The sequence below is a fragment of the Mytilus edulis genome, chromosome 2 (genome assembly GCF_963676685.1).
Source record: "Mytilus edulis chromosome 2, xbMytEdul2.2, whole genome shotgun sequence".
Lineage (NCBI taxonomy): Eukaryota > Metazoa > Mollusca > Bivalvia > Mytilida > Mytilidae > Mytilus > Mytilus edulis.
The window spans coordinates 55,937,035-55,949,619 of NC_092345.1; the positions used below are offsets into that span (position 1 = coordinate 55,937,035).

General features: G+C 32.3%; 1 protein-coding gene across 7 annotated transcripts in view; it reads right to left on the minus strand.

The window, feature by feature from the left end:
- Positions 1-12,585, minus strand: part of LOC139512466 (glucose dehydrogenase [FAD, quinone]-like) — a 51,265-nt gene that overhangs the window by 8,010 nt on the left and 30,670 nt on the right. For 5 of the 7 annotated variants that reach the window (XM_071300088.1, XM_071300092.1, XM_071300089.1 and 2 more), the window contains 8 exons: positions 12,364-12,531; positions 10,393-10,531; positions 8,858-9,018; positions 3,647-3,770; positions 3,055-3,263; positions 2,713-2,902; positions 1,202-1,330; positions 436-557 (listed from right to left, as the gene is read on the minus strand). In XM_071300088.1, coding sequence (XP_071156189.1) covers positions 436-557; positions 1,202-1,330; positions 2,713-2,902; positions 3,055-3,263; positions 3,647-3,770; positions 8,858-9,018; positions 10,393-10,531; positions 12,364-12,531 — 1,242 coding nt within the window. Of the gene's footprint in view, positions 1-435; positions 558-1,201; positions 1,331-2,712; positions 2,903-3,054; positions 3,264-3,646; positions 3,771-8,857; positions 9,019-10,392; positions 10,532-12,348; positions 12,532-12,585 lie in introns of all 7 variants that reach the window. The other 2 variants (XM_071300091.1, XM_071300086.1) reach the window with 1 other exon arrangement.

Genomic DNA, 12,585 nt, shown 5'->3' on the forward strand with positions numbered 1-12,585 from the left:
TTGTTTTAGGTATTTTTGTTATTTTAATTTTAAGAAGTGACGTACATTTGACAAAATTCAATAAAAAAATATTTGGAAAATAGAAATACAGTGGATAATATTTAACTGCGACAATTAAAAAAAAAATAAATTCTGGTATGTACAGTATTACTTAACCCAGGAGTGTTATCCGGTCAATGACATCCGGAATGGGTAAGCATATCGTGCATCGCATACAATACATGACTTACTAGTATCAAGTTGATAAATTCTTATAATAACACATTTTCAATTCATTATCATCATGGCATCAAAGTAAATAGATGGATGTCAAACAGACATGTAAGTCTTTTAGGAAATATATTTACTAGAAGATGCCTACACGTGAAGAAGAACGAACAAATGATTTAACTCAATGAAAATGTATGATGTCCGTCAATACACAAAAACAATTACCTTGGTGACATAACTGTGAACACTTATATGTAGATTTGTCCTTTTTAGAACAGGTCTGATGTAAGCCCTTGCTGTACCGTACCGTTCCCCGTCTTTGATGTTGGCCTGCATATAGGTATAACCTTCAAATATTGCCAAACATAATTAGTACGAAGATACCGATTACTGTAAATAATATAATTACATATCATTGAAGAGGATTTGAATGAACGATTTAAATAATGTAACTTTTGTTTTATAAAGATTCTCCCTGTAGTCGTGCATTATCATAACGGTTAGAATGCTTGTTTGTGAAAGCGCTTTCTTGGATTATGTTAATTCAATAAATTTATTAACTATAATAGTGGATTGCGAATCAAGTTATTGCAACTAATATTAATCCGTTTCAATTTTACGGGTGTGAGTGCTGCCCTGTAGCGGCATTTACCTACTCTTTTTCGAAATCTAAAAGGTTGTATTTTACGTGCAAGAGATATGACTCTCTTAACATGGGTCAGCATTTTTTCCTCCCCTTCCGACGGACTATCATCGTTTCTCAAGACCACGCTCGCAAATGGTGTCAAGGAAGAGCCAAAAATTCAGTCCCTGAAATTTCCCCCCGGAACGCAGATCGAACCTGGAACCTTTGTGTTAGTAGTTTGATGTGATAACAACTACACCACGCCTCTCCTTGGATTTTGTTGTTATTGATATCATCAATGGATATATCTCAAATGTTATCGATGTCTGGTCAACCATTGTTCCTGTTTACAGAAGAAAAACTTACCAATCATATCTTCTCCATTCAAATCAACAGTTTTCATTCCCAACTCCTTTGCGCTTCGACTATAAACGTCTGGAAGTGGTGAGACACGAGATTCACTTATAGGTAGGTTTCCTCCTCTGGAGTGATATGCTGCATAACATAAAATAATAAATTGTTTTTCATTTGTAATGGACAAAAATAACGAGTTTTTCAACTTTTTATAAATAGGAACCATTCACACATAATTAAGGTAAAGAGAAAGAGATTTCGGGAAGTACCAAATATTCTGAGACCAGACATCAAACATTATAAAAATAAAAAGATGTGGAATGATTGCCAATGAGACAACTTTTCTCTTGACACCAAATAAAACGAAGGTAAGCAAACATATGTCATTGTAGGTCTTTACCAATGAAAAAAAAACCAACATTCCACATAGCAATCTGTATAAGAACCCGACATAAGAAAACTAAAAACCTAATTGATGTATTAAACAACAAACGAAAAAAACTTAAATAATGTATAGAAAAGTAAAACGCAAACAAATGACAACAAATATATTACGTGCTCCAGACTTGGGAAATGCACACACAAAATGTTGCGCATAACTCTATTCCTAGCCTTCATAAGAACAAACTATGAACATTAGTTGAAATATACCATGTCGTCTCTAGCCTTTTATTCTGAAAAGTGTGTGTAGTTTAGATATTACATATTTTGGTATTTCAGTTCTATTCATCATATGAAATAGAGTGAAAAATATTGGTTTTACAAAAGACATTATGTTAACAGAAAATAAACTGATGACGATTGTTAACTAATCGGAATTTGATGAGACTGTCGTACAAGTGAGAGGTTTAGCGCTATAAAACCAGGTGCAATCCACCATTTTCTACATTTGAAGATGCCTGTACCAAGTCAGGAATATGACAGTTGTTGTCCATTCGTTTGATGTGTTTTGTCATTTGATTTTGCCATGTGATTAGGGACTTTCCGATTAAATTTTCCTCGGAGTTCAGTATCTTTGTGATTTGTCTTTTTAAAGTATTTACTAGTCTGTATCTCTGTAAAAAAAATTATTACAAAACTCAATAAGCAGATTTCATTTGAACATGTACACATTCTAGCAACTAGTTGTCCGCGGATGCTTTAAATTGAACAGGAAATATGATGCGACAAGACAAAAAAAAATACTGGAAAAGTTGAAATCGTGTTGTTTGTTTATTCTTTTGTTTCCAATTTTCCATTTCTTTCCAATACAGATTTGAAAAAAAAGACAACATTGGCTGTTATATACAAATGTTCCTTCGGGATCTTTGATAAAGTGTCTGTAAATACATCCTCATCAGTATTTCTTATTATGAATATAACATCTACTGATGTATGCAAAATGTTTAGTTTCCAAATAAAAAAATCAGTAGGTAAAAACTCATATTTTAGGAATGGGATGGTAGTACTCAAAGGAATTCTGATAATTTGACTATATGAAATCTTGTCATTTTACTTCCTATTCAAATATATGCATTACTCACGAGAGTTAAAGAGATCTGGTATTTGTATATCTTCTATTTTAAGAAAATACGGTAGAACATCTTTATAACTCCACCCGGTACAACCTTCTATAGCCCATTGATCATAATCATGTCTGCTTCCACGAACAAACGCTAGGTAATTGATAGAACTGGATCCTCCAAGAACACGACCTCTTGGCCAATATGATTTCTGCAAAGTGAAGAGGATATGGAGAGAGAGAGAGAGAGAAAGAATAACAATTGCTCTCGGGTAGATAGTTGTTGTATTGGCAGTCATACCATATCTTTTCATTTTGATACATAGTATACTCTGATTAATACTAGTGACATTTGATATCGTACCTGATCAACCATCGCTCGATGACTGTATTTTTGTGGTACTGTATAATACGCCCAGTCTTCATTAGACATTTGTAAACTACCAACTTTTAATGGAACACGTATATTGTCATTGTTTAGTTCAGATCCACCAGTTTCAAGTAACAATACCGATACATCACTGTCTTCTGAAAGTCTGTTAGCTATGACAGCTCCAGCTGAACCTGACCCAACTATAGATATAAGAAGAAAGTAAGATACTGCTTCTGGTACCATACCAATATTCTTACAGGAGATGTTTCAACTAATATTTAATGTTTGCTTGAAAGTATGGGCACCCTAAAAACAGATTTTTATTATTTCAAATGAATACCAATTTGAAGAGTTACAAAATGTAAAAAAAAAAGACAACAGTAGTATACCGCTGTTCGAACGGCCAGACGAAACATTTCTACAAAATGTTTATGAACATACATTCTAAATACATTAGAAATATGTAATTATATGTATATAAAGAGTCGAAAGATAGACATGTAAGGATTAGGAAATTTAAATGTACAATACACTTAAAGAATGCGATTGAAATAAAAATTAGAAAAAATCTTAAATAACTTGCCAACAATATAGTCATATGTTGAATTAACTTTGATATTAAGTGCGTCATCTGGATTCTGTTTTGAAGTAAACCAATACAAAACGCCAAACAAAGCTGTTATAACTGCAGCAGTATGTATCATTGTCTGAAATAAAGTAAAAGATGGTGGTAATCTTCATTTCCTTTACGACTTTTCTTCTACAAAGCAACTTTTTGGAATTTTGGATCCTCAATGCTCTTCAACTTCGTACTTGTTTGGCTTTATAAATATTTTGATATGAGCGTCACTGATGAGTCTTATGTAGACGAAACGTGCGTCTGGCGTATTAAATTATAATCCTGGTACCTTTGATAACTAACTACAAAAGACTCCTAAGTGGCGCTACAATTGTAGATGAAAAACAAAATCAAATACGAAATTTAAGGGCATTGGAAATCAGGAAGTTTAATTAAATTGTTGTAAATCTAGTCTCGAGTACCATTGAAAAGACGTCAATAATTGTCGGAATTCGTATCAGGTTCAGTTAAACCGATATCGTTAATTATGTTACTATCAATACCTGTATTATAAAACCAAAATGTTCTGAACACTTATAACCAGAGACCTTTTCCATAAAGGAAAATGATATATGCATGCTACTGCGACTAAACTAAAATCAAGTGAAAAAAGAAAAATAACAAAATACTCCGAACTCTTACGAAAATTCAAATGGCAAGTCCAAATCTCTAACACATCATTCAAAACAACTGTCACATTATTGAATTGGTGCAGGCAATGACTTAAAAATGGATGGTAAGTAGATAATCTGGAAATACATACCGAACAGAAAACTGTAAGCTTTAAAACATTTTGAACACATGTTTAGATAAATAGAACTAGATTAGATATCTTAATTTCAATTTCTTTTCAAAGCTATTTTGTAGTTATTTCTTGAAGGTATGCGACACATCTCCGTTGAACGATAAATAGGTTCAAAGGAAATACATTGGTGTAGCACTATAATAGCATCTAAATGATCAACATGTGCTTACAAATTATTTTTGTTAAAAAAAATTTTAAAAGGAATTTTACTTTAATCATTCAGCATCGCGCGAATAAAGGACGGCTGTCACCCAATTTACCCCATCAATTACTGAAATTACATTTAAATCTGATGATGCTATAGAAAAAAAATGGTAAAAAACCTACATTTCCCCCATTTTCTATTCCACTTTTTCTTAGTTTTCATAAAGTTCCGATGCATTGGGTTTTCCGTGAAGGTTCGACTCCGATCATGTACCAATATAAGTGTAAGGAGATGTGGTACATGTATGATTACCCACTGACAACTATCAACGACAGTTCAAAAGTATCGAATGGAAGCACTTATAGCCAACAATACGACCGTAAACAGTGAGAAATCCGAAAACGAAACTTAAACCGAAATCAAGGATAGTTGAGTATTTCTCATGTGATGAATAAATGTTAGCATTATGAAGTTTTGATATACTCGACAAGTATATTCATGTAGATCTAAAAGTCATATGAAACCAGTGAGTGGTGAAAAATAATGAGTGGTGAAAAATAATGTTTATCCAATTCTTGAACCAATGCATGTATATATCATAAACTTAGAACTCTGTGCACGATTTTGTCATTTTTTACGCAAATATATCGTATAATCGTCATTTTTTTTCTCTCTCTGTCTGTTATGATTTAACAAATATGGCTGCTCATTAAATGCCGTGTTTTAAAGCCGAAGTTTACCGATGTCACCTTATAGTAAACAAATAACAAAAAGCATGGGTATTGAACACGTGTTTAACATGAACGATCAGATAATTGTTTATTTTAATGACAGATCCATGAGTATTGCGATCACCGGATTTTTACGAGAAGGGTTATGCTCAGGTCACTATGCATACGGAAAATATGTCGGCGAATTGCTTCCTGGAAGCAAGCAATTAAAAATCAGTAAACTTCTTCTAAATGTGGACAAATTAAAGAATTTTCCTCAGAAAAAAGTATATATACATAAGTTGTATAATGAAAACTATCCATTTAGTTATCAAAAAACATATGCATGATTTTTTTTAATTTGAGGTATCTTATGACTTTAACTTTTAACTTTTTAATGGATTTTTTTAAATAAGCAAACCACAAAAATATTGATTTACTAGCAGACAATACACAAGACGCAATATGCATTAATTTTTTGGTGGTGTTTTCGATGAATGTAAATCTAGAAAAGCACCTTTCATGCATACAATTTGTAACATGCTGCTTTGTTCACAATATCTGCTGATATTACAGTATGAAAAAAATATTATATCAACATAAAAATACTTATCTTGAACAGAAAATGACTATACCTGAGTTTGTCATGCAGTACTGTAACATCTAAACTGTCAACAAACTTTAGTCAAGGTAAGCTATTTTTAGATGTTTATATAACCTACATGTCACTAAACTAGTATCAAGGTGCATGTTGTCTCTACTGAATGTAAAGTTGATAATTCCCTACTTGATCATATATTAAATATAATCTAATTATCCATGCTTAAATTCTCATTTCTTCTGACAAAAATTGGGCAAAAGTCAGCTTTAAGAGAGAGACGAAAGATACCAAACGGACATCGAAACCCATAAGTAAAAAATAACCTAAAAACAACACGGCTAAAAAAGAAAGACCAAACCTCGAGGACCAAACAGACAAACAACAGTTCATAAAATACAACATAGAAAATAAACATAGAGAGACACGAATAGATATAGGAAGATGTGGTGTGAGTGCCAATGAGACAACTCTCCATCCAAATAACAAATTATAAAAGTAAATCATTATAGGTCAATGTACGGCCTTCAACACGGAGCCTTGGTTCACACCGAACAACAAGCTATAAAGAGCCCCAAATTACTACTGTAAAACCATTCAAACGGGAAAACCAACGGTCTAATCTATATAAAAAACGAGAAACGAGAAACACGTGTAAATCACATAAACAAACGACAACTACTGTACATCAGATTCATGACTTAGGACAGGTACAAACATTTGAAGCGGAATTAAACGTTTTGATGGTACCAAACCTTCTTTCTTTTTCTGAAACAATAGTATAACAGCACAACATAGAAAAAACACACGATAAAATATCAATTGGAAGGCTTAACTCAATCAAAACACGTCAACATACACACTATGAACGAATAAATTTGATTAAAACAGGGGGTGATCTCATATGCTCCAGAAGTATATACAACACACGGGCATCTGGAATTCAACAATAACGTTATCTGTTTTTATTATTACATTTGTTAATTATTTGAAACATTTTATAGTGTATATACCAAAATCAATATTATTCCAATCGAAAATATTATCTTCCGGACATTTTTGGTAAAAACCTGGATTCTATTTATAAGTATTAACAAGTTCAAAGATTGGAAAGAATGCAAAGAAACAAGTATCATGATGTCGAATTCAACGTATAATGTATTTAATCAATATAATAGAATTTAAAAAAACGGACAAAATTGACTCGTTAAACTGCAAACGAAAATCGAAAATATAATGCATTTATCTCTTTTATTATCTGAAATATTACAAATTGGTTATTTTCAATATGAGTGAATATTTGTAAAGATAGCACATAAAATCGGCGAAACGTTTTATTATATTTGGCATATACATCGAATCTCTAATTCTACTTCATGGATTTTGAAAGATGTATATCGTGAAACGCAGTCGGTGACCCTATCTTTACTTTGCACAATTAAAACTAAAATTTATGTATCAACAACATATCTTTTTTTAAGAAAAATCTATGGAGTACAAATACAGAGATGTGATGATTTGAAGACAAATCTTAGAAGGTTTTAAGCCGATGTTCTGTGCTTTCTATACAAAATGCAACCAATGTATTTACAAATATACACATAATGAAGTATATCAAAAGATTGTTAGCAGTATTAACTAATTTGATATATCTATTATGAATGATATACAATTATTATGAAAAAAATCGATCTTCTCCTCGTACCCTTTACAAAATATCATAGTCTATATAATTCATATGGTCGACTTCAAATTGGAATCTAACTGACGAATGTAGGTATTTGAAGTTTCAAATTGCCAACTTCCAATATCTCAGCAAATATTTACCCTCTGCCAATAAATTTTACATATTCTTATAATAATGTGGATTATAGCCTGTCCAAACTATATGGATTACATTAACAACCGATAAGAACAGCTAAAAAGTTATGAAGAAAAATTACTGAAATAAGCAAAACACTAACCCCACAACACGCTATCGATGCGTCAGAGACAGTAGAATAAGCGTTTCAGATTGGCATAACAAAACAATGTTTTTCTAATCGTGTTCTGCAGATTTCGTGTTTATGTCTCAACATACCATAGCGAAATGTTTTCATAGTATTAGCTCCTTAGATACCAGAATAATCGTCTAATCTGTAGACTTTTATCTAATCACTGAGTGAGGATTCGCAAGGCTGGTGATATACGCAAAGCAGAAGAAACTTTACCTGTTGGCGCAACCGGTTTCCCTTCTCATTAAGTTCACATGATGTTTTCAATGTTTTGTATTTTACATTATTGATGAACATCTTTTAAGGAATTTATAAGACTTTAAAAGCGACAAACATAAGTTGAATATATTTTGTATTGTTTTGATACTGTATCAAAGTAATACACATTAGATACAATAGAACTTTGCTTTTCAAACGGCCATAACATTTACAACAACAGTAGAGAAAAACAGAGTCTTAAAATACGAGATACCCAATATTTAATTTCATTGATCAGACAAAAGTCCGGGACATTTGGTGAGTATGATTACGAAAATACTTGGTTTAAAGCAAAAATGCATAGTTGATTTTAAATAAATTATAGAAAAGTCACTACAAAAAGGGACTATCGAATATAACGTGTGTAAGTGTGTGTCTCTGGCTGTTGTTTTGTGAATTGAGTTAAACTTCAAATCATACAATTACGTAAATTGACCTAAACTACCATTTTTGAATAGTAAATAATGTGTTGTTAGTCCTGTGGGCAAATGATGATGCTGATATCTTTTATAAGAACAAAAACACCAAATTCATATAATCATACTCAGCAAATTGTCCCCTCATGGTTTACTTATAATTTATGATGAATGCAAATTATATTATTCAGTATCATATTAATAGAATATATAACATAAGATATTTTATGGCAGTTGAAGAACATATACTTCTCTTTTCAAGTTTAACTCAAGTCCTTCTTCAATGAAGTCCTCATCTTGGGCAGCATTGGCAAATTGGAGCTGATAATCAGGCCATCCCGGTTCATTTTTGTTTCTGTCCTTTATTTGTCCAAATATGTGGCCTTCGTCTCCACAGTATGAATTCCATCCTTATCAATACAATAAACATATCGTAGTAATATCTAGAAATTCTGCATCACGACGTTTTGTTTTACATGCTATATTTGATTGCGCTAAGGATTCAATATCTTATACAATATACTTAACCGTACTAGACTTGCCTCTCATCGTTATGAGATCCTTATAAACTCTCATGAAACTCTTATAGAACTATTAATACTAAAACCAAAGCCATCTTGTGTTATGCATACAACCAAAGACATGTAGACCACAACGATCACATGATGTTTGAATCACAGATATCCAATCATCGAATGCGTCTTAATATCCACAGCTAAATTTAGTAACAAATGAACAAGATACCTCCCTAGAATACATTATTTGACTATATTGGATTGTATACTCTGTCAAATTCCGTATTTCATATGTTAGAAAGGTGTGATAAAATTAGTGTGTAACACGCTTCAGAGCTTTATACAGAATAGATTTAAATAAATGAGCCGTCTAATGTCAACTTTTACTCAGCGAGATAAAACCGTTACGTTAACACAACCACACAATTTTATGTAAAGTAATAGTCTTTCAAGTCAAGATGCATATATGGTTCCCGTTGATGATCGGTTGCAAAACGACAAAGTAATAATTTAAGCTGTTTGAACTTTACATTTCTATGGAGTGCCTACATACCTCTACGATGATTCGATTTTTCAGGGTTTGCTTTTCCTATCATAATGTCTTTGATAGAGGGTTGCTGCTCATATGTAAGCTATTAAACAAGGAGTATCTAGTGAGGAAGTTAAAAACTATCCTTCGTGAATTTAACTGACACCATCACGAGTTGATTTTGATAGTTGAGGAATATACAGAAGTGTTGTTACCACAATCCAACTTTTTTTCCACAGAATGCGGCCAACTGAATACAACTAATCACCGGGTTTGTACTAGCATGAACAACACAACGGGTGCCATATTTGGAGCAGGATCTGCTTACCCTTCCGTAGCACTTGCGATCACCGTCGATTTTTGTGTGGTTTGTGTTTCCAAGTCTTTATTTTTTATATTGGTTTTGGGTACTGTTGCTTGCCTTTTTTTGTCTTTTAATTCCATTGCGTTGACAGTTTTTTTCGACAAGCAATGTCTCTTATGTGATGATTGAGGCCTACATACTTAAATATCCAAAACCTTCTTTATCTTCATCTTTGAATATGCTTAACAGAATTTGCTTTCCCTGTAGAGGCATCCAGTTCACTCTATTCGTATTTTATTGGATTTCCATTGTTTCTTTATCATATTTACCAGTCTCTCCCTGTTTTTCTTGCACAAATGGGGTCACAACAATAAGAAAAGTCTCGGAACATTTTTATCTTTTTCATGTATGCATTGTATGTTTCCATATATCTTACCCTTTCCAGTCAATTCGTACCACATTGTATTTGACAAGTCTTTAGTCATAGAATATGATTGGTTGATTTTATACTTCATGAAAAACATCATGTGGTCCTCTAAATTCTCTCCTACGGGTAAATCAGCCTGCACCGCAATCTAATAATATAACATACACATAATATAACTATTGCGAGATAGAATTTGAAACATGAACTCCAAATTAATACTACATAGATACCTTTAGGAATCTGAATTGTTTACTTTCTAAACATATGTATCATAAAGACAGTATGCAACAATGATAGAAAGGTTTGGCTAGCAAGACAATCAGATTCAGCCCATCTTGATTTGGTAAAGTGTCCCGTTGCCAGCCAGGAATATGGCAGTCGTAATCAAATAGTTCGTTTCTATGTAAGTAATATCGGCTTTTGTTTGTGTTGCATGTTAGTGTTTCTGTTGTTCTGTTGTTTTCCTTTATATTTGATGTGTTTCGCTCGGTTTCACTTTGTAATCCTGTTTTGTTTTTTGTCAATCGATTTACGACTTTTGAACAGCGGTTGCTTTTATTAATAGACATCTTTCTAACATAAAACTTAATTGAAAAAAAGCAAACAAGCGAAAATACAGAACTCCGAACAAAATTTGAGACGGAAAAATCCTAAGCAAATGGCAATTTCAAAAGCTCAAACACATTAACGAATGGATAACTGTCTTATTCCTAACTTGGTACAGGCAATTCCTCAAGACAAAAGTAAGGATTAAACAAGTTTTGATGATGATCCATTAAAAAAGTGTTTTAAAAAAAATGGGTAAGTCATTAAAAGGCAGAACTAGTAACCAAAATGGGGAGTCATTTGACGATTTCTATCATCAATGTTCGCATAGGTCTGGTCTTGTTGTCGGTTTGATATTGTTATGGGTATAAATCATATATATATATAAATCAAGTTCTAGAAGATGATCGCTGAAAATAGTTAAAATAAACAAATCAATAGTCATTAAGGGACTAACTTAAAGAGGGAATACACAATTGATAATCTTATTTGTAAATCGCATACGTTTGACACCTTTTGCTGTTAAGAATCTCTCGAACTATTGAAATAGATCTCAAAATAGAACAAACGCAAATAAAATGTTGAAATTGACATACCATGGCATTAACTCATTTAAGGTATCGATATTCAATTGCAACCGTTTGACCTTTTTGTAGATATTTTGTAAACAATCTCATCATAGATACCAGGATCATATCATGATAAAAACAAGTGAGACAGACTGCAAGGCAACGTCATATTGATAGATAATTTTGGACTTATTTGTCGTCTATTTGCATAAAATAATTTACTGCCTATTCATCATAATTTTAATGAAAATTGCCACTTTACACTGGGAAAATGGTTGCATCGTCAATCAAGGCAATGTCTTTAACAGGTAGCCAATTGACGATTTCGTATACATCAAACTATTTATAGAGCTATGATGACATTTTCGCGTTTGGTAGGCGATTTTACAAAAATACGTATTTGTTAAGAAATTCATTTCTCCGGATTATAACAACGACACTGGACTTTGAAATAGATAGATGCATATCAATGACATTAAAACACAGAAACCCGTTTAGCTTAGTGAGCTACACATGATTTTCAGAAGTATTATGCATTGCACATGCATGCCAACATTACAATATGTTGTATAGTAGTACGTTAAATGACCGATATATATATACGAAAGTATATTGTATAAACATACAAATACACGGCGATCAGTGGTATATGTGTTATGCATAGTCCGGACAAAATATCATAATATGCAGATGCTCCCGATTAATTCCACATATGAGTTATTTGTTTCCAAAATTATTTTCCCCTAAAACATTCAACTCATATTTGTTTTTCGATTGATGTGTACAAAGTGAATAAGGTGATCTGTTTAATTACATGTATTAAGTGATTTCTATTAATAGTTACGAATACTTTAAATCGATATACCCCGAGGTCTTGTAAATGTCCCTTTGGTCCAATTCCAGATAACATCAATAATGTCGGACTATTAACTGCCCCAGCAGAAACAATTACTTCTTTATTGGCAAATACCTGCGTCTTTCTATTATTCTTGATAAATTCCACACCAATTGCCTTCTTATGCTCAATTAAAACCTTTAAAAATGAAAATAACTGGTTGGAATTGTTTGAATGAATTTGAGAATTAGG